This window comes from Macaca thibetana, chromosome 2 (assembly GCF_024542745.1).
Source record: "Macaca thibetana thibetana isolate TM-01 chromosome 2, ASM2454274v1, whole genome shotgun sequence".
In the NCBI taxonomy this organism is placed as follows: domain Eukaryota; kingdom Metazoa; phylum Chordata; class Mammalia; order Primates; family Cercopithecidae; genus Macaca; species Macaca thibetana.
In genome coordinates, this window is record NC_065579.1 from 60,924,135 (window position 1) to 60,951,584 (window position 27,450).

The following is a 27,450-nucleotide window of genomic DNA, read 5'->3' on the forward strand; positions in this document are numbered from 1 at the left end:
TAATGTTCCTTGTTATCAGAATTGATTACAAACATTTATCTTTTAATGCTAATCTGTAATGAGATTTTAAACATTTCATCTTTGAAAATGTCTTCACACAGATAGGTATTGCCAAATTTGGTTGCAATCTGTGATCATGTTCATTGCTTGAAAGGCATTTATAAAATTCTGTTAGATTCTTTTCTTGATTTTTGTCTTTTAGTTATTATATTGCAGATTAATCACTTCCAATTGAAGTAGAACCTCCTCAGTTGTGCAGTTAAGTGGATTTGTGAATATGGAAATTTTCTTTGCACTTGCATTAAGGGCAGAAGAATACTGCTGGAACTGTAATGTGAGGTCAAAAAACACTCCTTGAAATGTGTGTCGGAATGAATATCTTCTTTTAATTTTGACAGCATGGGAAGTATATAAAGCAGTTTGACATTACTTTGTGATTCAAACAAAATCAGTTATTACTGAAATGGCTTTACTGTGGTATGAATTTTGCATATAGGCACCATTTTGCCTTGTAATTTTAGGTTGAGCTCATTAAAATTTATTTTTATTTATTTATTTATTTTTGTTTTAGAGACAGGGTCTCACTCTGTGGCCAGGCTTATGTGCTGTGGCAGGGTCATGGCTCACTGCAGCCTTTGGAAATCTTGGACTGAAGCAATCCTCTCACTCAGCTTCCACCTAGTAGTTGGGATTATAGGCATGAGCCCCTGTGCCCAGCTAAGGAACATTTTTATTTTATTTTATTTTATTTTATTTTATTATACTTTATGTTCTAGGGTACATGTGTACAACATGCATTTTTTTATGCCTGCTGCTGAAGCTAAAAGTGGTTTAGGATAAAAGTGGTTGAGGGGGTTCTTCTCAGTCAGAAAATTTCAGTATTGATCCCTTATGTGAAACATCACAATTAGACTCTACCACTGTTAAGACATCAAACTGCTGCCATATGTTGGAGTAATCAGGATATTCAGCGTCTGTATCTGTCAAAAAAAATCATACAACCAACAATGGACAAGTCCACAAGAGCAAGTGAGGTTCATTGTTGACACTTCTGGTTGAATACCACATTTTGCATTCAGATATTTTTACAAAGTATTTGTTGATGAATAATACAGTGAATAACTGTAGGCTTTAAATTTTCACAGACTTACATTTTCACAAGCTTTGTAGATTTGTCCAACTAAGCCTCTTTCGGCTCTCTATTGTTTACCATGATATGTAACACATCTTAGCAGATTCCACATCAGGTTGTACTGAATGAGTGTTTTCTCAATTTTGTTGAAAATATTCTCATGTTCTATTCATAATTTTCATGGAGGCTAATTCTTAAGTCATTTCACATTCAGCATTGACTCCTCAAATAAACAACTGAGCAGTATCTCTGACGTCTGTTGGCTCATGAAGAGCCAAGCTAAACCACTTGAACTCATTTGCCTTATCTCTTCATTGGACATATTGATGATACTCCCTGTGTCTTCAACAGTTTGAACAACTGTTCTTGCTGAAAGTCTAATAGTTTTAAGCAAGTTTATTTTCTCTGGACACATTTCTTTGACTGCAGTAGAACACTAATTAAGTCATCTTTGGTAAATGGCTTTCATTGATTGGTTGACAAATGCACCACTCAGAAACTCATTTTTATTGTTTTATTTTTGTGAAGAAATTCTGCTGTGATGAGATATTCCATTTTAAATATTCTATTTTTTTGTACTGTTGCTTTCCTGTGAGTTGGAAATACTGTAAAGAGTGTCATGTCAAGTATATACTATTTTTAAAAATCAACATATATGCTATTTTTCCAGCACAACTCTAGTGCCATTGTATAATAAGCACAATGAATTGCCATTTAATTTGATAAAATAGTCCACACTTCACTGTGCCTTAAAAAGGACATTTGAAGGCTCCTTTTCTATTCTTTTCTGATTTTGATATGATTGTTATACACTGGTATTAAAAATTAAATGTCACATCACAGCAATTTGTAAGGCCCTTGAAACTCCGTTTAGTTATGCTGTTACTGTGATTTTTTTGTGCCCTGAGCAGCAGTGCAAACTAATGAGAGTGCCATGCATGATTTCTGTTGCAACTCCTTAGCTATTGTTAATAGCATTAAAGCATCCATAGAAATACATAAAAGAATGAGTGTGGCTGTGTCCCAACAAAACTTTATATATTGACACTAAAATATCAATTTCAGTAATTTTCATGTGTCACAAAATATTATTATTTTGATTTTTTTCCCAGACATTTAAGAATGTAAAAACGATTTTAACTCATGTGCTATACAAAAACAGGAAACAGGCTGGATTTGGCCTATAGGCCATAGTTTGCTGATCCCTGATTTGTACTTTCAGCTTAAAATAAGCTGGCATACTTTTAAATTCTCCATTGGCCTTTAAGTATTACTAATAAAAATTTGATGAAAACTATCCATGAATTGAATATAGGTTTTTTATTTTATGCAGGCAGATATAAAACCATTTATTATGAGGAAGTAATTCCTAGAAGAATCTTCATTTGTACTGCCACTTTATGTGAACTGGAAAAAAACAAAAGTCTTTCTTATATACAGTGGTATTTCAAGCCTTTAGGATTTCCCCCATGCCACTTCCTCCTTCCTAGATGTAGGTTGTGCTTATTGAGCTTAGATTCTATTAGGAAAGATTGCAAGTAAATAAATAAACATAGATTATGTGGAACTATTTTGTAGCTTATTGTAATCAGTGGGAACTCTGGAAAACCAGACTGTCAAAATTGACAGGAAAAGAAGACTGATCAGCTGGTGTTGCTGCCTGTGTATACCATGGTATGAGTATAGGTAGTATGCAGGCACTGCCACCACCACTGCCTCTGACATTGCTGCCACTGGACTTAGCTCTGTTGCTACTATCACCTAGAATAATCTTTTTATTCTTGTCTTTAATTAACTATTCAAATTTCCTAGTATAATTCATGTCATCCTATATTTGGAATACTTTGGATTCAAAGCTCACCAAATTAGGAATGGTATTCAGATTCTGGGTAGCTTAAAAAGCATAACAAATACACCCAAGAAGAAGGCTGTAGTGAGCGAGCATAACAGTGGAATAAAATGAGGAAATAATTCCTTGACCTTCTAAACCAGTTCTTATTTTCCTTTCATTCTATCTGATAGGTCCCTGTATTAACTTCTGAAATATTTTTCATATCACATGTTTATTAATTAATTAAACTATTAGTAACTAATGATTAGGTACTAATTATATATTTGTGTGATGGTTTTTATACCTGTCTTTAAGCTCCACATGACCTAGTCTATGTTGTTCATAATTGTTTCCATAATACCTATCACAGAATCTGGCCCAGAGATAGTGCTCAGTAATAGTTGTTGAATGAATAAATAATGTTTATGTGTGTGTGTGGTGGGGGGCAAATCATGATAGCTCTGGTGAAAAGGAATTGAAGGGTTTTGAGCTTGAGAATGAAGTGATTCTTTTTTTTGGGGGGGGGGATGGAATCTTGCTCTGTTGCCCAGGCTGGAGTGCAGTGGCATGATCTCGGCTCACTGCAACCTCTGCATCCCAGATTCAAGCAATTCTGCCTCAACCTCCTGAGTAGCTGGGGCTACAGGTACATGCCACCATGCCCTGCCAATTTTTTGTATTTTAGTAGAGCCAGGGTTTCACCCTTTTGCCCAGGCTGGTCGCGAACTCCTGAGCTCAGGCAATCCACCCACCTTGGCCTCCCAAAGTGCTGAGATTACAGGCGTGAGCCCCTGCACCTGGCCTGAAGTGATTCATTTTTAAAAGATTAGACTGGCTGTTTTGGGATAGGTGGATGAGAGTGAAACAACAGTGGAAGTGGGGAAAACAGCTATGACAGAATTAAGAAAAACTAGGTTGGAGGTCATGGCAATTGAATTAGGATGATGGCAGTTGATACAAATATAGATAGTTTTTGTGATTACTTAAGAGGTAGAATCAATAGGCCTAACTGATAGATTGTATTTGTAGGGGGAAAGAGAAGAAAGTGAAGTGGTTGATTCCCAGGTTTTTGGCTTGAGCAAAAGGATGAATGATATAATCCTTTTCTGAAATAGGAAATACTGAAAAGGATCAGTTTTGAAGGAAGAACTCAAGAATTTAGTTTTGGATCTATTGAGCATAAGCTTTTTTGTTTGTTTTTGTTTTTGTTTTATTAGATACCCAAATAGAGATGTCAAATAGACAACAGGATAAATGAATCTGGAGCTTATGAATGATATGCATTTTTCCCACATGTACATATAGGTTGCTGTTAATGCTGTGTGTGAGGGTGAGATGGATTAAGAAGAAAGTATAGCACAAGACCAGGGCCCAGGACTGATCCTTGGGGAGCTCTTACCTTTGGTGGCTAGAGAGAAGAGCATGAAATTACAAGAGAATAGAAGAGCCATTTTTTTGAGAAAATGTAGAAAACCTGAATGATGTAATATTATAAAAGACAAGTGAGGAAAGGCTGTGAAGTATTGAACATGAGTTCAGCATGGGCTTATCAACATGGATATGAATGTTAGACAGTATCAGATGGTTCTAAGAATTGTATAAAGAGAAAGATGATAAAGTAGACTTTGGATTTGGTAACATGGGGGAACCACTGATGACTTTAGCCAAGAGTAATTTTTGGATGTGGTGGGAGGTAGGAAATGGGAGATAGAGTATGTGTATAGTTCTCTCTTTCAAAAAGTCAAACTGAAGGGAAGCCTATGAGTAACATGGTAACTGAGGAAACTGGTTCCAGGCCAAAATTCTATGTGTGACCAATCAGACATAACCATTGGCAGTTACAGGGTTTTGCCTGGCAGGCCTCATGGCAGAAAGCTGCCCTCCTCATACTGCTACACATACATGGTAAACAGCCAGTGCTTTGCAGTTTTCTGGAGGGAGATGCAGCCAATGACTCAGCCATACCCACCTCCCCACCCCCAGCCCTGTCTATGCTTATCAAAGAGCTTCATGTGGTAACAAAGCAGGTTTACCTAAGCAAGTAATTAACTTGGGAAACGGATATATACATAGAAGCCACATAAAATAATTACTGATAATTAAGTGCCAGACTATTGTGAGTTTTCTATAAGGGCAGTACATTTGACCTTGATATCCACAGATTTAATATTCTGTCTAGTCAAAGTGATGTGGCCTGTTGTTTGTGACAATTTGTAATTTTTGTGTGGCATGACTTAAAGTCTGTGTTCTGAGAGGATGCTGTGAAGGAGTCATGTAACTTAGCCAATGAATAAAGCCTGCTACCTGCTCAGCACTGTATCTCACAGTGGTTTTGTTTTCTTCTCATGTTAATGTATTGGACAATCCTCATCAAAGGTCTGTGTAGTAATGATGATGTTGACAATAATTAGTAATATTTGCTAAATGCAGTGTGCTGAGCACTTTACATGCATTATTGCATTTTCAACTTGGGACATTTGCAAAGATCCTAGCGCTTACCCATTAAATGTCAGAAAAGACATTAAGTTTAGAGATTAAGAAATTATTATGAACATAGTCATGGTGAGAGTTTAATTGGTTCTTGTACAATAAATATAAGAATTTGTAGATTTTGAGAGGAAGAGAATATTGTTTTAGGTAGATGAATGGATGAGCAAAATTATGGAGGTGATAATGAACTGGTTTGAGAAGAGTTACATATTGGCAGAAAATTGTTAGTCAGGTAAGGTAGATTATAAAGAGGACAATGACATAGACTTGGGATATGAAGACATTGATGTTAGGGAGAAGGTATTGGAGGACTTTTGGTAGTTAGTGATAGGAGCCAAAACTACATAGATAAAGTGGGGATACATTATTGAGGAGTTCACTATTTCTGTTTGTCTCGTGCATTGCGAACATAACTGTGTTCCTTATCTCTATTTCACATTCTCCATCTCTAAATTGAATTAATCTATAGCTTAGATAATCACATACCAAAATTAGAAAGATTCTATTTGTATTAAATTATGTAGATGATATAAGGGTGAACAAAAATGTAGACAAGGTTTTCAAAGTGAACACTAGAGGTAAAAGGTATGTGCATAAATAATTTATGATTATAGATAACAGGAAAAATGTGAGCTGAATGTAGACCCAGAATAATACACTACTCAATAAAACTGCTGTGAGGATTTTTTTTTAAATATTTTAAAAATTGGACTAATATTTTTTTTTCATGGAAGACACTTTAGAAAACATATAAACAATTAGAATGAACAAAAAAAGCACTCATAATTCCACTGTCAAATACTGTTTACTTTTTGGTTTATATCTTTTTAGATAAACACACATGTACCACACTGTACACATGGATGTATAAAACCTACCCTCTTACATTTTGTAACATGCTTTATAAAAAAAAAAAAAATACTTACTATAGCACAAGACCATTTTGTGAAAATATATAACTACGTCACAATTTTTAATGGTGATATCGTTTTCTGTTGTGTGGTTATTATATTTTATTTGACAGTTTGCCATTATTGGGCATTTAGTTCTTAGGGTTTTTTTGTATTAAATACAATGGAGTGATTAATATTTTGTGAATGTATCATTGGGATAAACTTAGAGAAGTAGACTGTGAGGCAAAGGCTTTGTGTGTATTATTGAGAATGTTGATACATTCTCCCAATTGCCCTCTAGAAAACCTGTGTTGTTTTCTGCTTCCGCTGGCAGTGCATGAGGATACCTGATTCTCAGCACCTTTGTCAACAGTGGAAACATTATCATTTCTTTTCACCTTTGCTTGTTTGCTAGGTGAAAAATGGCATTTCCTTTTATTTTATGGATCTTTACTGTACACTATAAAATTTTCCTAACTGTATAAATATGTTAGCTATTTATACAGTATTTGTTTTGTGAATATTGTAAGAATTTGATGAGAATGCAAGTGTAAATGACCAGGTTCAGCGCCTGGCATATAGTAGCCTATCAATCAGGGTTAGTGTTTATTGTTACTTGAATCCTCATCACTTTGCTGCCTCCTTCCTAACATGTTTCCAATTAAGGAGTAAAGGAATATTGTAAAATCTTGTTTTATTCTTGAGGTTATTGTTTTTTAGAATTGACAGTAATAAATTCTCCCTTGACTAAAGTTTGGGAATTGAATTCAATTTTCTAGCTGAGCCTGAACGGTGTAGTGTGATCTGCTTAATCTCTCTGAGCTCATTTATCTCATCTATGAAATAGGTATAATAATTACATCTCTTTATGATAAAATCATAAGTGTTAAGTGAGCGGATTATGTAAAGCGCTTGGTACAGCGCCTGACAAACTCTGTTCAGTATTTCCTCACAGGTGGAATCTCTGAGAAGGTCAGTTCACTTAGACAAATACTATGACAATTTAAGTGCTGGGAAGTGCAAAGAGGTCTTTAGGAAATGGCAAATCATTTGACTTGAGCAAGAATCTTGAAAGGTAGGCTGAGGAGTTTGATTCATTAAACAAGGAAAGACTTCATTATTATTTCCTAGCACTATTAAATGCTTACTTGATTAAAATTATACCTTAGTTTTCAGTTTCCTGTTGAGTTAAATAGGAGAACACAAGTTAAACAGAACAACAACAGAAGGAAGAGAAAATCATCAAAAGACTTTAATAATTGAAGACTTGGATAATCAATGTCTGAGTTACTCAAACTTTGCTGTTTTCAGGAAAAATATCCACATGTTGCACTTTTCCCTCAATTTTTTTTTCTCCGCCCAAATGGAGTCTCGCTCTGTCACCCAGGCTGGAGTGCAGTGGCACGATCTCAGCTCACTGCAGCCTCCGCCTCCTGGGTTCAAGCGATTCTCCTGCCTCAGTACCCCGAGTAGCTGGGACTACAGGCATGTGCCACCACACCCAGCTAATTTTTTGTATTTTTAGTTGATACGGGGTTTCACTGTGTTAGCCAAGATGATCTCTATCTCCTGACCTCATGATCCACCCGTCTCAACCTCCCAAAGTGCTGAGATTACAGGCATGAGCCACTGTGCCTAGCCTTTTCCCTCAGTTTTAACAGCTAAAGATGTAATAGGATATATTTATTACCTTCTATTTGGGATTGTTGACTGTGTTACATATGGGAATATATTGCTTTTATGAAATTATTGGGACATAATTTTATAGCAGAATTTTTGGAAGTAGAAATTGTATTTTAAAATTACATTTAAATTTAGATTATTTATAATTGTAATGTGAATTTGATTGATATTTAAATATTTGTACTTATATTGAAGTACTAGAATGCATGAATTTATTTATGATTAAATAGTGGAGATGAAATATACTAGGTTTATTTCCCCTTATAAAAATTATTTAACCCCAGTTCTGCAAGTGAAATAAACATTGTATAAAATCATCAATGATTTTTAAATCTAAAGATTATTCTTTTCTTATACTCCAGTTTTATTTATAAGGATAAATCAGAAAGAACCTAAATAAGGGGTAAGTTAACTTATTGTACATCTGTATGCAGAATAGTACGCAAACATTAAAATATTATATGCAAGTATATTATTAACACCCAGAAGCTATTTACAATATAAAATAGTGAAAACATTTAAGCTATATAACAAATCAACCATGGTCCCATTTCTATAAGAAAAATAATTGTATTTGTGCATATTCATAAGAATGTCTGGAGGAAAAAACAAGGACATATTGAAGCTATTATCTTTGGCTAGAAGAATTTCAGGTAACTTATTTTTTCTTCATTAGAACCAGATGTGATTTTGAATTTTTCTACAATAAGCATTTATTATTTGCTGGGTCACTTGTAGCCCATGTGGCACCTTTGTGCATATTATACAAGATGTCTTCTTCCTGTGGATGCATACCAGGATATACTGTTTGGCCAGGGCATATAGCTTTTAGCTTCCACTTGCCCCCTTGATTTTTTTGTTTTTTCATAATGAACAACATGCACAACTGTATGTGATGGACCTAAAAACTTACATTATAAAACTTATTTTTAATTAATTAAAGTTGTATGACCTTTTAGTACATCTTCTCTGGGCAGATCACTCTTCATACTTGAATTCTGCCAGGTCATGCTGGACCTTTGAGCTCTCTCTTCCTGCCTCCTCTCTTCTATGTACTCAGTCTACCCAAATACAATGAATCCTTCAGGATCTAGCTAAAATTACCCTTCTCTTTGAAATCTTTTCCAACCACTCTAACACATCTGGTCATTTTTCCTTTTTATGAACTTTCTTTGAACAAGGTCAAAAGCATGGGTTGAAGTGGGGGGTGATGGTGAATAGCTTGCATCTCACCTGCTAACTCCAGACAGCTGGCCTTGACTCCTTAGTAAAATGTGTTGAGTTGGGCCTGACCTCAGTTGGAAAGAGAGTTGTCATTGATGATGAGTGTTTGTCCTGCATGTGAGAAATACGAGATAGGTAGCATGTATCACATGCCCTTTCACTGCCTGGATTGCACGTTAACTTTTTTTTTTTTTTTTTTTTTGAGACGGAGTCTCGCTTTGCCGCCCAGGCTGGAGTGCAGTGGCCGGATCTCAGCTCACTGCAAGCTCCGCCTCCCGGGTTTACGCCATTCTCCTGCCTCAGCCTCCCGAGTAGCTGGGACTACAGGCGCCCGCCACCTCGCCCGGCTAGTTTTTTTGTATTTTTTAGTAGAGACGGAGTTTCACCATGTTAGCCAGGATGGTCTCGATCTCCTGACCTCGTGATCCGCCCGTCTCGGCCTCCCAAAGTGCTGGGATTACAGGCTTGAGCCACCGCGCCCGGCCAGGACGTTAACTATTTTATATACCATCTTCCCTCAGTATCTGTGGGATATTGATTCCAGGGCCTACTGCACATACCAAAGTCTATGGATTCTTAAGTCCCTGAAATGAAATGGCATAGTATTTGTCTATAATTTATGTTTTTTATCTAGATTACTTATAATACCTAGTACAACTTAAATGTTGTGTGAGTGGTTGTTATACTGTATTGTTTAGGGAATAATGTCAAGAATAAAAATCTGTGCATGTTCACTACAGATACACGTTCCCCCCCCACCCCGAATATTTTTGATCTGCGGTTGGTTGACTTCATTGTTGTGGATTCACAGATAGGGAGGACTGACTGTACTAGCCTTGGTTTGACAACACAGTTTTTAGCATCTGAGGCATAGATGCCATATTTCTTCTTGCTTTTTTTCCGTTGATGATGTTTATGTTGTTATTGTTTTTATTATCCCCTCAGAATTTATGGTGGAGCTGAGGGAGCTTAGGAAATAACATTTCTGTTGTACTTCCTTCACCTTGACATTTCAAGTTTGTTTCTGCTATAATTTATCTTGTGTCTAAAAGATCTCTTTTATTGGTTCTTTTACATCAGCTCTACTGATGACAAATTTTTAGTTTTCCTTTTTTGCAACTGTTATCTAGAGCATGACTTCAGAAATACTGAAATCTCTTCTCTTTCCCCTGTAGACCCTTTCTATGAACTCTGTTTATTTGACTGGTTTTAAGTGGCAAAACTGATCCATACCAGCTTAAGTGTCCAGCTTCCCATTGGAATAAGCCAAGTGTGTATCATAAGTTCTTGGCTGTTTAACATATTTAATTTAAACTTGTCCTGACATAGTGGATGCTCACTAACATTTGTCTATAAAACTAAAGGATCTTAAAAAGAAAACAAAACACTTAAATTTTGTTACTATGGTAGACTTATCTGTGCAAATGATTTATAGGTTCTAGAGCTTTTTTTATTACCAATAATAGTCAGATCAAAAACTGCTTGTAAAATGTAAACATCTGAAAATCATCATTCTGAACCATAGTAACATAAGAATATTCATTTAGAGCCGCTAATTTGCAAGGTTTCGCCAATCAAGAGAAAAGTGCTCACTTCAAGAGAAAAGTTAGAATTTAAGAATTCTAACCAAACCTGCGAAGCAGAAACTGAGAATTTCAGGAAGATCTTTGTGGATCAGAGTACTGACATTAAGCATTTTTAAAAATTGGGTTAAAATACAAAAATAGAAATTATTTTTGCTTGCTTTTCCCAACACACTGTACCTTCTTGCAAATAGAACATAAGAATGTGCTTATATCAGGATATCTTCAGTGTTCTATTGGATGCTAGCCAAAATTTATCTATCTGTCTATCCATCCATCCATCCATCCATCCATCCAAGATTTGATATTTGAAAATGAGACTGACTTTCATTTATGGGTATTACAGTTGAAATGGATTTCAAGGCAATTAAAAAAGCTGAAACTTATATAAAGATTTTTTTTGTTTTGGAAGTGGAGTATAGTCATTTGGTCCATTATTAGGCTGTTATATTGAACCAGTATTTACTGAGTGACTTCTATATTATATGCTGATTATCTTATTAATTTGTGATTTTGAATGTAAGGTGAGAAAAATTTGAGAAATATATAACTGAACAAAGACCATGAGTAAATAGTAGAGCTGAAATTAGAACTCAGCTTTTTCTTAGATTTATATTTTACCAAACTTTTTATTCATCAATGACATTTGATACATAACAAAATTTAATACATGTAAAAATGCTTTCATTATTGTTTGAGATGGAAAATGTAGATTTTTAATAATGTGTGTAGTCAGGCTTTTATAAGCCTGCAGTGACATCATCTAAAAATCCAACTCCTGTAGATTTTGCTTTATGAAAGAAAAAATACAAAACTAACCATGATCTTAGCTCTTATATCCATAGAAAACTGCAGCATACTAATCTTTTAAAACTAAATAATATGTTTAGTTGATGACAAAAAAATCTACTGTACATTTTTATTTCAACCAGGTGTGGTGGCTCACACCTGTAATTCCAGTTCTTTGGGTGGCTGAGTTGGGGGACCACTTGAGGCTAGAAGTTCAAAACCAGCTTGGACAACATAGCGAGACCCTACCTATCTCTACAAAAAATAAGAAAAAAACTAGCTGAGTGTGGTGGCACATGCCTGCGGTCATAGCTACTTAGGAGCCTGAGGATGGAGGGCCACTTGGGCCCAGGAGTTAGGGTCTAACTAGATGTTTCTATTGGATTCCAGCCTGGCTGATAGAATGTCTCTTTAAAAAATTTATTATTTTTAATAGTTAACTCCACTTTTCATAATTACTGTATATATACACATTTTTACATGGGATAACACATATATTACTGATTATAATTATATTTAATCTTTTATTTACTAAGGACTTATTCAGTGGAATGATACTTTAATGCTACTTCAATTAGTTATGTGATTTATGGTTTATGAGTATTTTATAACTAAACCCTCACTGGAATTTTGGCTTGCTCTTTGAAATGGTTTTGGTTTATATTTATTTTGTTAAGTTTCTACTCATCCCCCCAAAAAAGTCACTTTTCTTGTAGATATCTTTTGTTTCTTAAATTTGTTTTTAAGTAATCACTTTTATAACTAAATCTATAATAGATTTCGGATTGAGATAATAGGGAATGATGAGAAAAATTGTCATTACTTGACTGGGAAAATCAAGTAATTTAAGTTATTTTCCTAAGCTTATATTTTGACAAATGTAGATGCAAAATATTAATAGTAAAGGAAATTGCCATCATCAGAAAGAATAGTATTTTTTCAAAATAAATATCATTATTAAGTGTGGCTCCTTAACCTGATTGCTCTAGAGTACTAAAAATCTGAATGTTCACTTGGTATGATGGATATTGTTTTTCTGTTTTAAGAAAAGGAAAGAAAAGTCAATGACTTTCTAGTAAGACTAGGTCTAAAAAAAATCTTAGTTTTTTGTCTACAAATTTCTTAAGAGGACATAAGCTTTATTATAGCAATAGATTTTAGACTTAGAGTATATTTCTTTTGGAAAAATAATGAAATTTGTTTGTAACAAAGGGAAAGTAATACCTAGTTTTAATTTTTTTCTTGCCCGCCATGGCATGATTGATACATGGCATCTTCTCATGCCTAAGATTGAAACTATCAGGTGCTACCTGGTTTATTTAGGGCAACCTCAGCCTTTACCCAGTTAGTTTTAAAATGTCTGCTTCATACATGTTGAGCCACTGCATTTCCTGCTTTAGAGCCTGGTGTTATGCCAACATTACTATCTGTGCTGCCTCAACTACAAATTGGATGAACAGCCTGTGACACTTTTTCAATATTATTACATTAAACCAAGTGGATTTTGATTGATAACCTAATATTCAACTAATGCAGAACATCAATCATGGCAAGTATATTAATTATTTAATATTGCAGTCTAATTCAGAAATCGATGTGCTGCATGAGGGGAAGGGAAACTCATGGTTCCCAGAAGATTTAAGACAGGGAATGATTAAAAAAAGACCTGCTGTACTCCTGTGTGTTAGTTCGATACAAATCTTTATTCATTTGCCAATAATCTCTTCCCATTTTCCACTTCAGGACCATTTTATCAGTTTTGAGACCTATAATTGAATTAAGTCTGCTTTCAGCACAGGGCAAAAGGAGTTGCACAAATATTGATGAAGTCATGACAGGGACAACCCAAGAGACAGACCACTAAAGAGGACAGATTTTATACCGTTTGTTGTAAGATCCTTCTATCAATGTCTTGGATGTTGCCTCTCTATTTTTTCAAATTCATTAAAACTTTTAGAATCACTTTTAAGACTTTCGTGTTTAAATATCCTCCATCATAATAACATTTCTATAGTTTATTTTTTATCCTCATCTACATTATCCTTCTTTTTAACAGCAACCTGGTATGTTAGGTAAGGCAAGTGAGCCTCACATCATAGGTGGACAATCTGAGATTGAGAAAAGTTGGATTTTACTCAAGCTCACATGACTATTTTGTAGTAGTGTTTAAATTTGAGTGTAGGCACTCTGCTTCTAAAACCAGTATTGTATGTCATACTGTCTTGTGTTGTATTTATGTACTCATGATACTTTACCTGTGTTGTTTTGAGATGGTCATTCTTCCTTATCTTTTTGACCAAAGTAAAAGTAAAGAAAACTGATTTTCATGGAGAACTTGAGTAAACTTAGGTGTCCCAATGTGATATGTTAAGCTTTATGTATATGCAAACCTTCCAGATATAAATGAAAACTTACTGGTTTATCTTTCACTAGACTAGAATATACTTAAGTCTCTGACTCTCATATATGTATATATTACCTAAAATTACCTTCCTTTCATATATACATACATATGTATACATACATAATACATACATACATATGTATGTATGGGAGTAGGGGACTTAAATGTATTTTGTCATTAAACCATTAAACTTGCTGCCCCAGCTTTCTTTTGGTTCATATTTGCCTGGAGTTATGGCAAATCTTTTTTTTGGGAAACTCTTCTGAATCGGTTTGTATTGTGTGTCTTTTGTAAATAATACATTGCTGGATTTTGTTTTTTTATCCAATCTGAAAATCTTTTCTGGAATTTCAATTCCAAATGATTATGCGTGAACTTTCTCTGGTTTTCTTTTTAGTTATTGATTACTTAGATTACAATAATTGCTCAATTCTAGGCCATCCTTTACTTGCCTTACCTTGTTGATTCTTCCTGAATTTATTTCCCTTCTTACCTGCATTATATTCCTCAAGACTTCTTTTAAATAATGTCTTTATGTGGTGAATTTTTTGAAACCTTGCATGCTGAGAATTTCTTTATATTTATTTGTATTTAAATAATAGTTTATTAGCTATATGTTAATTCTTGGTTCACAGTTCTTTTCCTGTAACACTTTATCTTGAGAGTTATTATTTCTCCATTATCTTCTTGTCTTCACTTTAGTGTTGAGAAATCTAATATCAGTGTTATTCTTCCTTTGTGTAGGGGTCTCCTTTTTCATTCCAGAAGTATTTTGACTTCTCTTAATCCATTATAGTCTTAAATGTCCGTATAATATGCTTTGCTGTGGATTTTTAAGCATCCTTTTCAGCACTCTATGTGCCCTTTCAACCTGAGTTTGAATATTTTTATATCTGGGAAATCTCTGTCATTATTTCTTCAAATATTTCTTCTCTTTCATTTTTTTTTAACCCTCCTTCTAGGATTCTCATTATATAGATGTTAACACTTCTACTCCTGTTCTTAATTCTATCAATTATTTGTCTTGTCTTTTTGCCCCCTCCCTATGCCTTCTACAATAGTTCTTCTACCCAGTTTTCCAGCTTATGAATTCATCCTCTGTCTGTATCTATTGTGTTTTCAATCCATCCTCTGAGTTCTTTATTTCTTTTTTTTTTTTTTTTTTTTTTTTTTTTTTTTTTTTTTTTTGAGACGAAGTCTCGCTCTGTCGCCCAGACTGGAGCGCAGTGGCGCGATCTCGGCTCACTGCAAGCTCCGCCTCCCGGGTTCACGCCATTCTCCTGCCTCAGCCTCCCGAGTAGCTGGGACTACAGGCACCCGCCACCACGCCCGGCTAATTTCTTTTTGTATTTTTAGTAGAGACGGGGTTTCACCGTGTTAGCCAGGATGGTCTCGATCTCCTGACCTCGTGATCCGCCCGCCTCGGCCTCCCAAAGTGCTGGGATTACAGGCTTGAGCCACCGCGCCCGGCCTGAGTTCTTTATTTCAAATGATTATGTTTGTAATACCCACTATCATATATTGGTTCTTTTTCAAAACTTCATTTTCATACTTATATTTCTAAAAATCATCTCTTTGAAGATGTTATTATGTTCACATTCTTGTTCTGTTTTCTCTGGATAAGATTATTATTTTTTTAAATTCTGGTTTATACATCTTACAATTTTCCTTGTGGGTTCATCTATTTTTTCCTAACAGCATTTAGCTGCCTCAGATAGTAATTTTAATCTAAAAGGAGGGGTAAAAATCTAAGATCTGACTTATGCTTCTCCAGGCTAATTTAAAAACTAGAGTGGACCACCTTTAGTGTTCTAGTGTAGCCTCAACTACTTTCCCCATTGTGGCTCCCACACCCTCAAAAACAGTAAAAATAAATAAATAAATAAATAACCACCTACACCCTACACATGTTCGTGCACATACATGCACCTGTGCCTTCCTCCTAATACTACTGTTTTATCTCAGGCAGCAGCTCAGTGTTGCAAATTGCCTTGTTCTTTACATGGGTTGGAGATAGAGTGGGACTGCGTAGTACTGCTCAGAGACCTGAGCTGGTTGCTACTGACTCTGTACCCAAGCTTATCTTGTGATTCAGATGTCATATCCTTAAATATATTGATTCAGTCATTTTATTGGGTGCCAGAATATAAAAATTAAAAAGATGGAATGCATATCTTCAAGGAGTTTTCACTTCACTGGTGTAAGTAGGAAAGTAAATTGGCATTTATTAAATACTGTGATCAGTTCTGTGATGGGACATGCCCGGAGTGTTATGGAAACATATAGGAAGAATTCATTACATGATTTGTGGGAAAGGGAGGAGGTTTCCCCAATTGAAGAATGGTTTAGGATGAGTCCTGAAGGGTGGATTTTTATTAGATGGGGAAGATTAGAGGAGGCTGGGAGAAAAGGAGCATTTTAGGTAGAGGGAGAAAGTGGTTCATTGGTGAGTGAAACCAGGTTAAACGTAGCTTGTTGTGGCTGCTGTTGTTACTTTTCATGTAATGTAGCATTGACAAGATAACAGAGGGAATAGGTAAACTGCAGTATGGTAAGATATTGTAGATTTTAAGAAGAGAATTGATATGATTAAGTTTACATTTTAGAAAAATTTTGCTGTGTTAATGGAGAATGAATTGACATGGGACAAGGCAGGAACTATTGACATTCAATAAGAGGATATTGCAGCAATTTAGGGAGAAAAGATGAAGGACTGAAATACCATAAAAGCTGTGAAGATAGAAATAGTTAGATCTAATGATAATTAAGGATATTGAATAGCCAGGGCCCTGTGGTTGATTACATTTGGTTACATTTGATGGTGAAGGAAAGGGAATGTGCCAAGAATAATGTCTTGTTTTCTCTCAGCCATGCCATTCAAAACATTTTATAAATATCTTTTAATTTAAAGAATTACTTAGAAACATGGCAAAGCAATAGCCTACATTTTCTTTTTGTTTTAAAGAACAGTTTCTTGTCCTCGTTCTAAAATACAGGTATCTCAGAAAATTAAGTGATTTTCCCTTAGATTGTGGCAGACACAGTTGACAGCAAACCTACCCTGAAATGAGGCTATTTACAGTCTTTGTTTATCCCATTTTGTGTGGACATTAATATGTTTCTTTCAGAATTATTTAACGTGTATGATGATGAGATGCTGCATCAGACCCTCCTGGCACCATTGTATGACATACCTTAACCTTTCTAAAATCTGAAATATTCTGATAAAGCATGTCTAGCCCCAGCTATTTCAGATACTGAAGTATGGACTTATACTTTGATCATTTGTGTTCTTTTTATATTGCAATATTATTTTCTAATAAGAACCATTTTGTGACAATGTAGCTGTGGCAGAAAGCGAAGTAGATGTGTATTATATAGCACAGACTCTAAGATAGATTGCCAAGTGAAGGTACAAAACGGGGTGTATAATATGCTTCTATTGTGGATTTCAACAGACATAGAAGGGGGACACACACACACACACACACACACATACACACACACACACGAGTGCATAGAATATCTTCAGAAGGATAAACCAAGATTGAGAACTGGGAGTCAGTGATGGGAGGAAGATTTAATTTTATTTAGTGTGTGTGTGTGTGTGCGCGCACACACACACACATATGTTGCCCTGTTCAGATGTTTCACTATATGTTACTTTTTTGTTTAAATTTTAAGTTATACAAATAACTGTATTTGAATGTTCTTGTGAAAATGTAAAGATTCATTTGACTTCCAGCTCTGATAAATGCATTAATTTTGTAATGATAAAGTATAAAATAATTATTTATATAGATAGTAGCCTTCTCTCACACCTTGCAGTAATTTATTCCTATCATTTGTCAGTACGACTACAGACATTAGAGATTAAATAATGAGTTTCAGAAACCATTAAATATCTAAACATTGAATATATAGTTTTGCGAAGATTGCCAGAAGCAGGAAATACAGAAGAGAATGGCTGAAAATTAGTGCTAATCAGTAGAAATGGGAATTTACTCCTAATATATCAGACTGGGCAGTGAGAGCAAAGGTTGGAAGCCATGAGTACAGTTTTCCAGCAGCAAATCTGAAGGGAATAAAAATGGAGAAATTTGGAAAGATAGTATAGCAAGACAAAGGAAACAGGTAAGTATATCTTTGGCAAAGAAAAAGTAGAAGACAGAAATAGAAAAGAAAGTTGAGACCTCTCAGAGAAGCGAGGAGATGTGGGGAGAAGATTAAACATCATGAATATAATGTTGTTTATTGTTGGAGGATTTATATTAATAATTAGTTTCTGCAATGTGGTAGGATTATAATTTTTTGTTAAAAAAGGTAATGCTTGGTACGTATAATGGAACTAAAATACTGCTTGGTCAGAATGAGAAAAGCCGAAGTTCATTTGTCATAAATAAATTGGTACAGATTGAAATCAGAAAAAATTTAACTGTTTGCCACATTTCAACAAATCTATATTTAAATTATGTTTGTTACATGTACAGATACTTGTATTTTTAGTTCCATAAGCAGTCTCTTTTACAGTAAAAAGCAGAAATTTAATACTTAAAATATATCATGATATTTGATGTTTATGATTTCTTTGGTGATATTTTCTTTTTTAATATTAAAATGATCTCAGGTCCTGATTTGTAGTGTACATTAAATTCATAAAATTAATGACAGAGAAAATAGGTTAAGATTTAGTTATTTAGCTATGTACTCACTAATGTGTTCTTTATGTGTACATTCTTTTTATAAAAATGTAACCATTGATGGATGGATATTTGAGAAACCAAATAAAATGTGAGTTGTAGAATATGGGTGGTAGAATCTGTAAATTTGAACATTTTCATAATGTTGGAAATAATAATAAACAAAATTTCTAATAGAAAAGCTAGTGTGAAAGGAATAGATACTGTATGAAGAGTAAAATGATGTTTGTGAGTTCTTTATGTTTTTCATTGACTTTGAAAAATCTGAAACTTCTTTTAGTGAAATACCAATTTTGTGGTAAATCTAATATAAGTTATCTGTTCATTTTTGATAAAAATTGTTTTGTCCTTAAAAACAGTGTTATGAACATAATACATATGAAAAATTACAAGGGTTTATAAAACATTTTTGAGGTAAAAAAATTAGAGCAGACAAGGATTTAGCAACTATTTAGAACTTTTATTCTTCTATTTTAGGGAATCTGGAAACATCAAAGCTGGATTAGAACATCTGGTAAGTTCTAATTTTCTCTTGAACATTTGCATCATCTTTGATATCTGCATTCTAAATGAACACGTTTGAATGAGCTTTGAATACCTTGTATTGAGAAAGTCAACCATTTCCCAAAGGGTCAGCTTACTGTTATTATGTGAAGGCACTTACATTTTCATTTCTCTTATCATTTCAAGGAAATTTAAAAATTTTTTAAATTACTTTTTTTTGATGTAGAGATGAAATAAAATGGATGACAATCCTTGGATTGATGCTTGCTTTAATTATAAACAAAAATTGTTTGGTGTAGAATTTTTGGCATATCTTGATCTGATGAAAACAAGCTTGTGTTTTAAGAAAAACACAATCAAATATTGCATGCATAAATGTGGTATGTTTTAGCAATTTAGCAGCTTTGAAAGAAGTGCACAGCTTTGTCTTTCCTCATGTCTTTGCTTTATGAATAATGCATTGGTTTAATCTACATTCAGATTTAGAATATAAAATAATTGAGATGCAAAATTTTTGGTTTAAGTAAACATTTTAGAGAAAAGTGAAATTCAAACTGATTTAGCATTAAAATCTGTTATTGATCAAAAAATTGGAAAACCCATACAATTGTAATATGTCTGAAATTCATTGAGCCCACTGTATTGAGTGTTTATTACAACATTAAGTAGTTCATTTAAACTGAGCATTACAGAGTCATCCTCCAGTTTCTGGTCAGATCCAAATGTTGAATAATTAATGGTACAGATTCTTTTGTAAATACAGTCTAAGTAGTTTTTTAATGCAAGACTTCATTCGTATATCATACTGTAGCTTTGTTAACTATTAATGTACTTTTGTTCTGCTTCCACAAAAGCAAACAGTAGAAAAAGACAGCTTCATTTTGACTTATAGCAGGTTTTTTTTTTTTTTTTTACAGGAATTTTTGATTTTTCTTTTACAGCTAATGGAAACTGAGGAAACCTAGACTTTTAAAAGTGATCCTAAAAATTAGAGATAATTATTTAAAAGGAGGATATAATAGAAAATTTGAGCTATGTATTTGGGGATTAGAAGTTAGTAAATAACATGCTTATTTTCATCATTAAAAAGTATTTCCTGAACCACCGTTTATCACTTCATAATAGCACATAGATTTAGGACATATGGACATCAGAATAAACATGTTAATCTGTAACATGATTCCAGTATCAGTTAGGGGCTTACAGCAAGGAAGAACAGCTATCATAGTGCCAAAATGAGGTATCTTTTGGGTTTTATTTTTATTTATTTATTTATTTATTTTTTTGAGATGGAGTCTCACTCTTTCTCCCAGGTTGGTGAGTGGTATGATCTCGGCTCGCTGTAACCTCTGCCTCCCAGGTTCAAGCGATTCTCCTGCCTCAGCTTCCCAGTAGTTGGGATTACAGGTGCCCGTCACCATGCCCAGCTAATTTTTTTGTGCTTTTAGTAGAGATGGGATTTCACCATATTAGCCAGGCTGGTCTCAAACACCTGACCTCAGGTGATCCGCCCGCCTCAGCCTCCCCAAATGCTGGAATTACAGGTGTGAGCCACCTGGCCTGAGGTGTCTTTTATGTAAATTATTATTTATTAAAAAGACTTTATATTTACTTTGTTCATGTTCTTCGGTAAATAAAAATGGCTTTGATGTTTTACTAGTTTAAATTTCATACTTTTTATACTTACTAGTGGCATCTCATTTTCAGTAACTATTTCACACATTTATATCGTACTCATAATTTTATCTAGCAGTGGTTTTTCTAGCCATGCCTTGGGCTGCCCGGAAAGCTCTCCAAAGCAGTTGGTACTGCAGACTTCCACTACTCACTTTAACCAAAATAGTTCCACTTTTAGTTATTTTGTAGAGTAAACTTTTGAACTTTTTAATAACATTTCATCTGAAGAAAGAGTACTTTGGCTAAAATTATTTTAAAACTTTGTATAAAACATAGCTACTCATTGAAGAATAATTATATATTAAGTATTCTTCCCTGTTCTTGACACTAAGTTATATTTCATTTTTACTTATGTCATATACCTCAAATATATTTCAAAGATAAGCATTTTCGGAATAAAGAGCCAGGACTAGCATAAATTAGGGAGTAAGAAGCAGATGACTTGAATGCATTTTATCTTAGTTGTTTGAAAGACTGTAACTTGATGTTGTAATTGACCCACTAACTGTGAACTATTAACAATATTCATCTATCTGTCTGTCTGTTAATCTATCCATTCATCCATCTTGCATTTTACATTAATAATACTCAGTAAAGTCAGTGATGTTATGAAGAATACCTTTATAAACCTTTCTAAAATGGTTCATGCCTAAAATGGAACTAAACTCACAATTTATGGGTTGAGCATTAATGAAACCTGTTCTGTCTAGTACCTGTGGGCACCTGAGGTTTGTGTCTCTCCCTTTCACTGCTGAGCGGATTGTTTAGAGCCTTCTGGCGTATATGTAGCTCTTCTTTGAATTGGCTGTACATCCAAATACAATTAGAAGTATATTTTTGAAGAGATCAGTGTTAAAAAATACATGATAAAATTAAAATGAGAAAAACACCCTGTACATTTGGAATTAATCTCTTTGTATAGCTTTCTTCAGTCTTTATTTTTAAAAAATTATTTACTTAGATTATCATAGAGAATTAGCATTGTTCTAAGGGGGTAAAAGCCAATATACATTTTAATAAGTTAAGAAAAATTACATATATCACTTGTTATACTTGCTACCAGGTAACGTAGTTGCCCTGATTTTGTACTATATGTGTATATGCTCTTCTTGGTATATAGTTAGATGTAACCCTGAAAAGGAGAAAGCAAGTGTGGATCTGTGGAGAAAAGAGTGGAGTAAGTGGACTGTTCCCCTGGAACCTCTTCAAGCACTGATTTCCTTAAGTTTTTTACAATCTCCTAGACCATTGATTCACCTTCTCTGTTTTTTTGGGGTTTTTTTGTTTTTTGTTTTTTTAAATCATTTATTTCTCTCAATGTTGCCAGGTGATCCTGAGAACTGTCCTAGTATCTCATTTTCCTCAGCTTAAATTTTTTATAATATGCTGTCCAATACCATCTTATTTTTCTTTTCACAAACTCATTCACTACCCATAAAGTCTATACCTCTTTAAAGTTCTAGACTGAGACTTTGAAGGCTGCTGCTCTGTTATCCATTGATGATTCTTGTCTGATGATTGCAAAATACAGATTTTCCAATTCTACTGCTCCCTCCATGTTACAGCCAGCATTCTACAGTAAGGAAGAGCCCACCTCCCTTATTTTATTTATCTATTTATCAGGAGTAAGGACTCATGATTTTAATTTTATTAAATAGGTTATTGTCAATTACTTTCCTTATTTATTTTGATGCTCAGATTGTCCCAGATTTATCAAGAGAGAATCTTTTCATGATGGCTTCTGAGTTCTTATAACAAGTGAGAACCCTGACTCCTGATAACACCGATACAGTTACTCATTTGTTCAGTCATATAATGTACGTAAAATAGTTTTAGAATTGCTACAAGCATACTTTGAGTAAAACAACCCTATTAAAAAGAGTTCAAGATTTATTTGCAGTTCCTTTTCTCCAATGAGTATAGTTATGTTATTTATTTGAAATATAGTTGCATTTATTTGTTTCTGTTTGCATTCAATTTAGGTGTCTTTGTCCCCATTCCTATTGATTTAGTTATGTTTGAACATGTATGATGTTAACATGCTTCCAGAGGTCAAAATTATACACTGTGGTATTCTCAAAGAGGTGTGTCGCTCTCTTTCTTTCTAGCCTGTTCTCCTCCACCCCTTGTAAATAGCCAATTTTATTGACTTCTAGTTTATTGTTAATCCCTTTTTTTTTTTTTTTTGGTAAAAACGTATGTGTGTATATGTTCTTCTTTTTCCTTTTTCTTTCTTTTCTTTTCTTTTTTTTTTTTTTTTTTTTTTTTTTTTTTTTTTTTTTGCTTAACAGTGTATCCTGGAAAAATTACTGTGTGTATCATTATATTTATTGTGTTTCTTTATTTAAGGTCTGAGATTTTAGCCTACTTGCATATCTTCCATAGTTGTATAGATGCTGGCAGAAGATATGAGATTCCTGAGTCAGAGGCAAAGTGGTTTATTGCTAACAGCACAATGGGTAGCACATGCTTCATGTGTGTATAGGTTTCTCTTGACCCTCAGGTTCCAAGAAGTAATGCTGCATACTCAGTGGGTTTGTGTCATAGCTCAGTGCCTATAACATTTTTTAAGACTTAAAGAAAATGAGTGAAAACACTGCTTATAGTGTTGTGCTTAATTAGATTTTATAATGAACTTAAGAAAATAATTTTTTAAATTTGATGAATAATCACTTACAGATGAAAGTCCTTCTGATAATGACCCCAGGGTTATGTCTGTTATCACAGAAGGGTTGAAGGAGTGGAGGTGGGTGGTTATTAGATGTTGCTCCTGGCACTTTTTTTTTTTTAATGCTGCTCCAAAGTTGTAGAAAGTTGACTCTGAGTTCTTCTTGTTCTATCAAAGGGTGCTGACTCCATGTTTTTTTCTTTTTTCTTCCTTTTTTTTTTTTTTTTTTTTTTTTTTTTTTTTGAGATAGGAATCTTGCTTGGTCTCCCAGGCTGGAGAGCAGTGGTACAATCTCGGCTCACTGCAACCTCCACCTCCCAGGTTCAAGTGGTTCTCCTGTCTCAGCCTCCTGAGTAGCTGGGACTGCAGGCACCTGCCACCATGCCCAGCTGATTTTTATATTTTTACTAGAGACGGGGTTTTACCATGTTGGCCAGGCTGGCCTCAAACTCCTGACCTCAGATGATCCGCCCTCCTTGGCCTCCCAGAGTGCTGGGATTACAGGCATGAGCAACTACGCCTGGCGTCTCCATGTTTCTCCTACCATTATGTTTTAAATTTCTGGATAATGTAGTGAGTAGTGATGCTTATTGGACTACTGAATGGGGATTCAAATGTTTACTTTCAGTTGGGGGGTTTAATGAAGTCAACACGTTTTTGTTTTTCCAATTAAGAAAAAAACATAGGAGATGGAGCCTTGCCATTTGATGACAATACCGCTATTATTATTTTGTAAGCAAACTATAAAAATGATGCTATCCTTTTCTCTTGGGAGAAGGATTTAGATCAGAAAATATTAAGTTGAGCTGTATGAAAAATTTTACTTTTTTAGGTCAAAATAGTTTTGTGGGTTGTTTCTGGCTTGAAAGAAGGACAGCTGTGCTGTGCCCCCTTTGGCAAGGAATGAAATGAATTATCCTGATCAGTATGATGTTTCTAAAGCTTCCTTTGTTCTCTTTTCTGAAAGTCAAATAAATAGAAGTGGCTTGTAGTAACTGTACAGAGTGATCTGGGGCAGTGCTTCACCATCTTTAATGTACATTTGAGTCACCTGCGATTCTTGGTTAAAGCACGTTCTGATTCTTTGGGTCTGGGGCACAGTTTGAAATTATGCATTTCAACAAGCTCCTAAGCAAGGTTAATGCTGCTAGTTCAGTGACCACCAGAAAGAAAAATACATTAAAAGGCATTCAATTGAAAGACATGTGTCCAGTGAAGAAGGCCTTCTGAATCTGGTGAAGAATCTAGGTGTTTTCCTTGTATTCATTGAGTATTATTCTGCAACCTGTGAATGATTGGTTGGATGTTCATAAACCCAGGGGAAGGGGTACTCCAAAAAGTTTATAGAGGGGCAAAAAATTCATCTTATCTTGCAAGAGTCATAGACATTTGTTTTAAAATTTTTGGTTTAGATGTTAAGTTGTATTTTTTCAGGACTGGAGTTGGAACCTAGGACTAATAATACCTTGTTAAACTTTAAGTGGAAAATTAAATGAATGATAATACATCTTTTAGTGAAAAGGGTTACAAGTATTTACAGCTTTAAGTGGGATTTGTTTTCTATTAATAGTTGAACAGCAAAAGAACTCTGGAGCCATACCTATGGGTTTTGTCTCTCCACAGAGGTCTCATTTATGTTTCTTATATTGTATAACATTTGAGAGTGATGACCTACTTGTCCTTGTGGTCAAGTAACACAGTCTGGCCATTTTAAGTGTTGAAAAGCAACCATCATTAATAGTTTGTTTAGCCCATCAGTGGTTTATAAGAATATAGTTCTGCTTGCCAGAAATGTAGGCAGGCCCATTGCTATTAGGTATTCATCAATAACGATCAGGTTCCAATAAAAGCCCTCTCCTTTCTGTTTTAGACTATTTTACATAGGACTTGAAAATCAAACTGCCGTATTTCAGTTTTCAGACTAATAGCTCTATTTAACACAAGCATAAACATAGTTAATGGATTGTTATCATACTTTTGGGAATTCAGTTAATATACAACATGAGCTAGAAAATGCAAAAATAGATTATAAACACTATTCTAAACTTTCGTCTGTGGTATTTTAAATATTTCAGTTTTAGCTTTATATTTTCTTACTGTGTTGTGAAGAAATGTTTTTGACATGTGTCTAAATGAGTTTGAGAATGTATTATCTCAAAATGCACTAATGTTACCCATATACTCAATAAATTTATTAAACACTGATTAAAAATGTTAGCTCATGTCACTATTTAAGGATTTCAGCATAATAGATACCTTTCCTCCCAACATTTTAATTTATTTTTCTCACCTAAGACAATATACATTTGAGGTTTAGGGTAAAACTGCATATTAAAACAGACACTTTCCTCAAACTGTGATCATGAGATGAAACAGCATGAAGTTTTTCTTCTTTCAACAAGACCAATTCCATAAATCTTTCTCTTTCCTTTTAACAGACAGTGTGTCCTATGAATGTGTGCAAATTAAAATACTTTTAATGTGGATAAAATGTTAATGTCATGTTAATGTCATATTACTGTCATAATTTCTTAGGCAGTTTACAGATCTTAAATCTGAGGACTGGCATATAATCTAGTCATAAACAGTGCCATGTCAAGTGATCCATTTCTCTGATACATTTTGATGAGTTACAAGTTTATTGAAAATTGCTTCTGTAATAAATGATTAATATTGTCCAGTCATTCAAATAGCATGAACTTGGGCCCTTCTCTGCCCTTCCCCAATTCCTCCTTTCACCCTCTAGAGAAAGATCTGTGTGTTTTATTATAAGACACAATGGTTTTTAAAATGGTGAGGAAATGGTGGCAGGCTGACGTTTAAAAAAAAAGGACAAGATGTCATGCAATTTTCATGATATTGTTAATAGTCTCAGAATTATGTTTAATATAGATAACTTTTTTGACTTTTATGCACCTAAGGTTATTAAAGCTTTTAAAAATAAAACTATTCTAAATGCATTAAAGTAACCCCCACTTCCCATTACTTAAGGGTCTAAATATCAGACCTTCTTGAATGTTGTATTCTTATTATTGTTTTTTGTATTAGGGTTCAAAACACTGTAGGCTTGCCTTCATTGCAGGACATCCCATGTGGTACCTAGTTGTTATTTCAGGGGCTTTGTTGGGATCTAACTCAAGTAACTGTAGAGAGAGAACTAGCAACAGGGATAACAGCGTTGCTTTCTGTTTCTCCAGTCAAGGTATTAGGAGTTAAGATGGAGAACGCCTTTGCCACAGTGGTGTCTTTAACCACAGTTATTACCATTTGCCCCTGAAAAATAGCATCTGTATTTAATTTTAACATACACAGCCTGTTTATTTTAGGAAGAGCACAGCACAAGGAGTCAGAATACTGTGATTTTACTGTACAACCTCTGGAAAGGCACACAGCTGCTCTGTTTCACTTTTTTCATTTTCCCCTTACTTATAGTGTTGTTAAAATAGTGTGTGAAAATTTATCAAAGCATAAGACTTTCTAAAGTATATCAGTATTTTTGTAGAGAAAGAAAAAATTGTAACAGTTCCAGTTAATGTAAGTAGCTTAAGATAGATTTAAAAAAAATCTTAATTCCAGTATACCCAGAGCGAACTATGAGAACATTTTGTCCTTTATCTGTTTATATCCTTACCTTTTTAAAAACTTCATTATATACTTTTAAATATTATAAAGTACTTTAATACATGTTCATTGTAATATGTCAAAAAACTGATACATTAAAACATGATTATATCTTTTCCTACCTGCCATCAATCTTGTCTTAATAGTTACCACTCATCTCCTGTATCCTTCTCTATTTTCAGGCATATATATGCATGTATTACTTAGCTTTTTGTTAATTTGTAAAAATACAGTTATACTATTTATGGTAC

General features: G+C 34.2%; 2 protein-coding genes across 6 annotated transcripts in view; both read left to right on the forward strand.

The window, feature by feature from the left end:
- MLF1 (myeloid leukemia factor 1) overlaps positions 1 to 27,450 on the forward strand; it is a 919,514-nt gene that overhangs the window by 603,562 nt on the left and 288,502 nt on the right. The gene's annotated exons all lie outside the window — the stretch shown is intronic.
- RSRC1 (arginine and serine rich coiled-coil 1) overlaps positions 1 to 27,450 on the forward strand; it is a 405,306-nt gene that overhangs the window by 151,980 nt on the left and 225,876 nt on the right. For all 5 annotated transcript variants that reach the window (XM_050779881.1, XM_050779882.1, XM_050779884.1 and 2 more), the window contains one exon: positions 19,207 to 19,243. In XM_050779881.1, the coding sequence (XP_050635838.1) occupies positions 19,207 to 19,243 (37 nt within the window). The remainder of the gene's footprint in view (positions 1 to 19,206; positions 19,244 to 27,450) is intronic.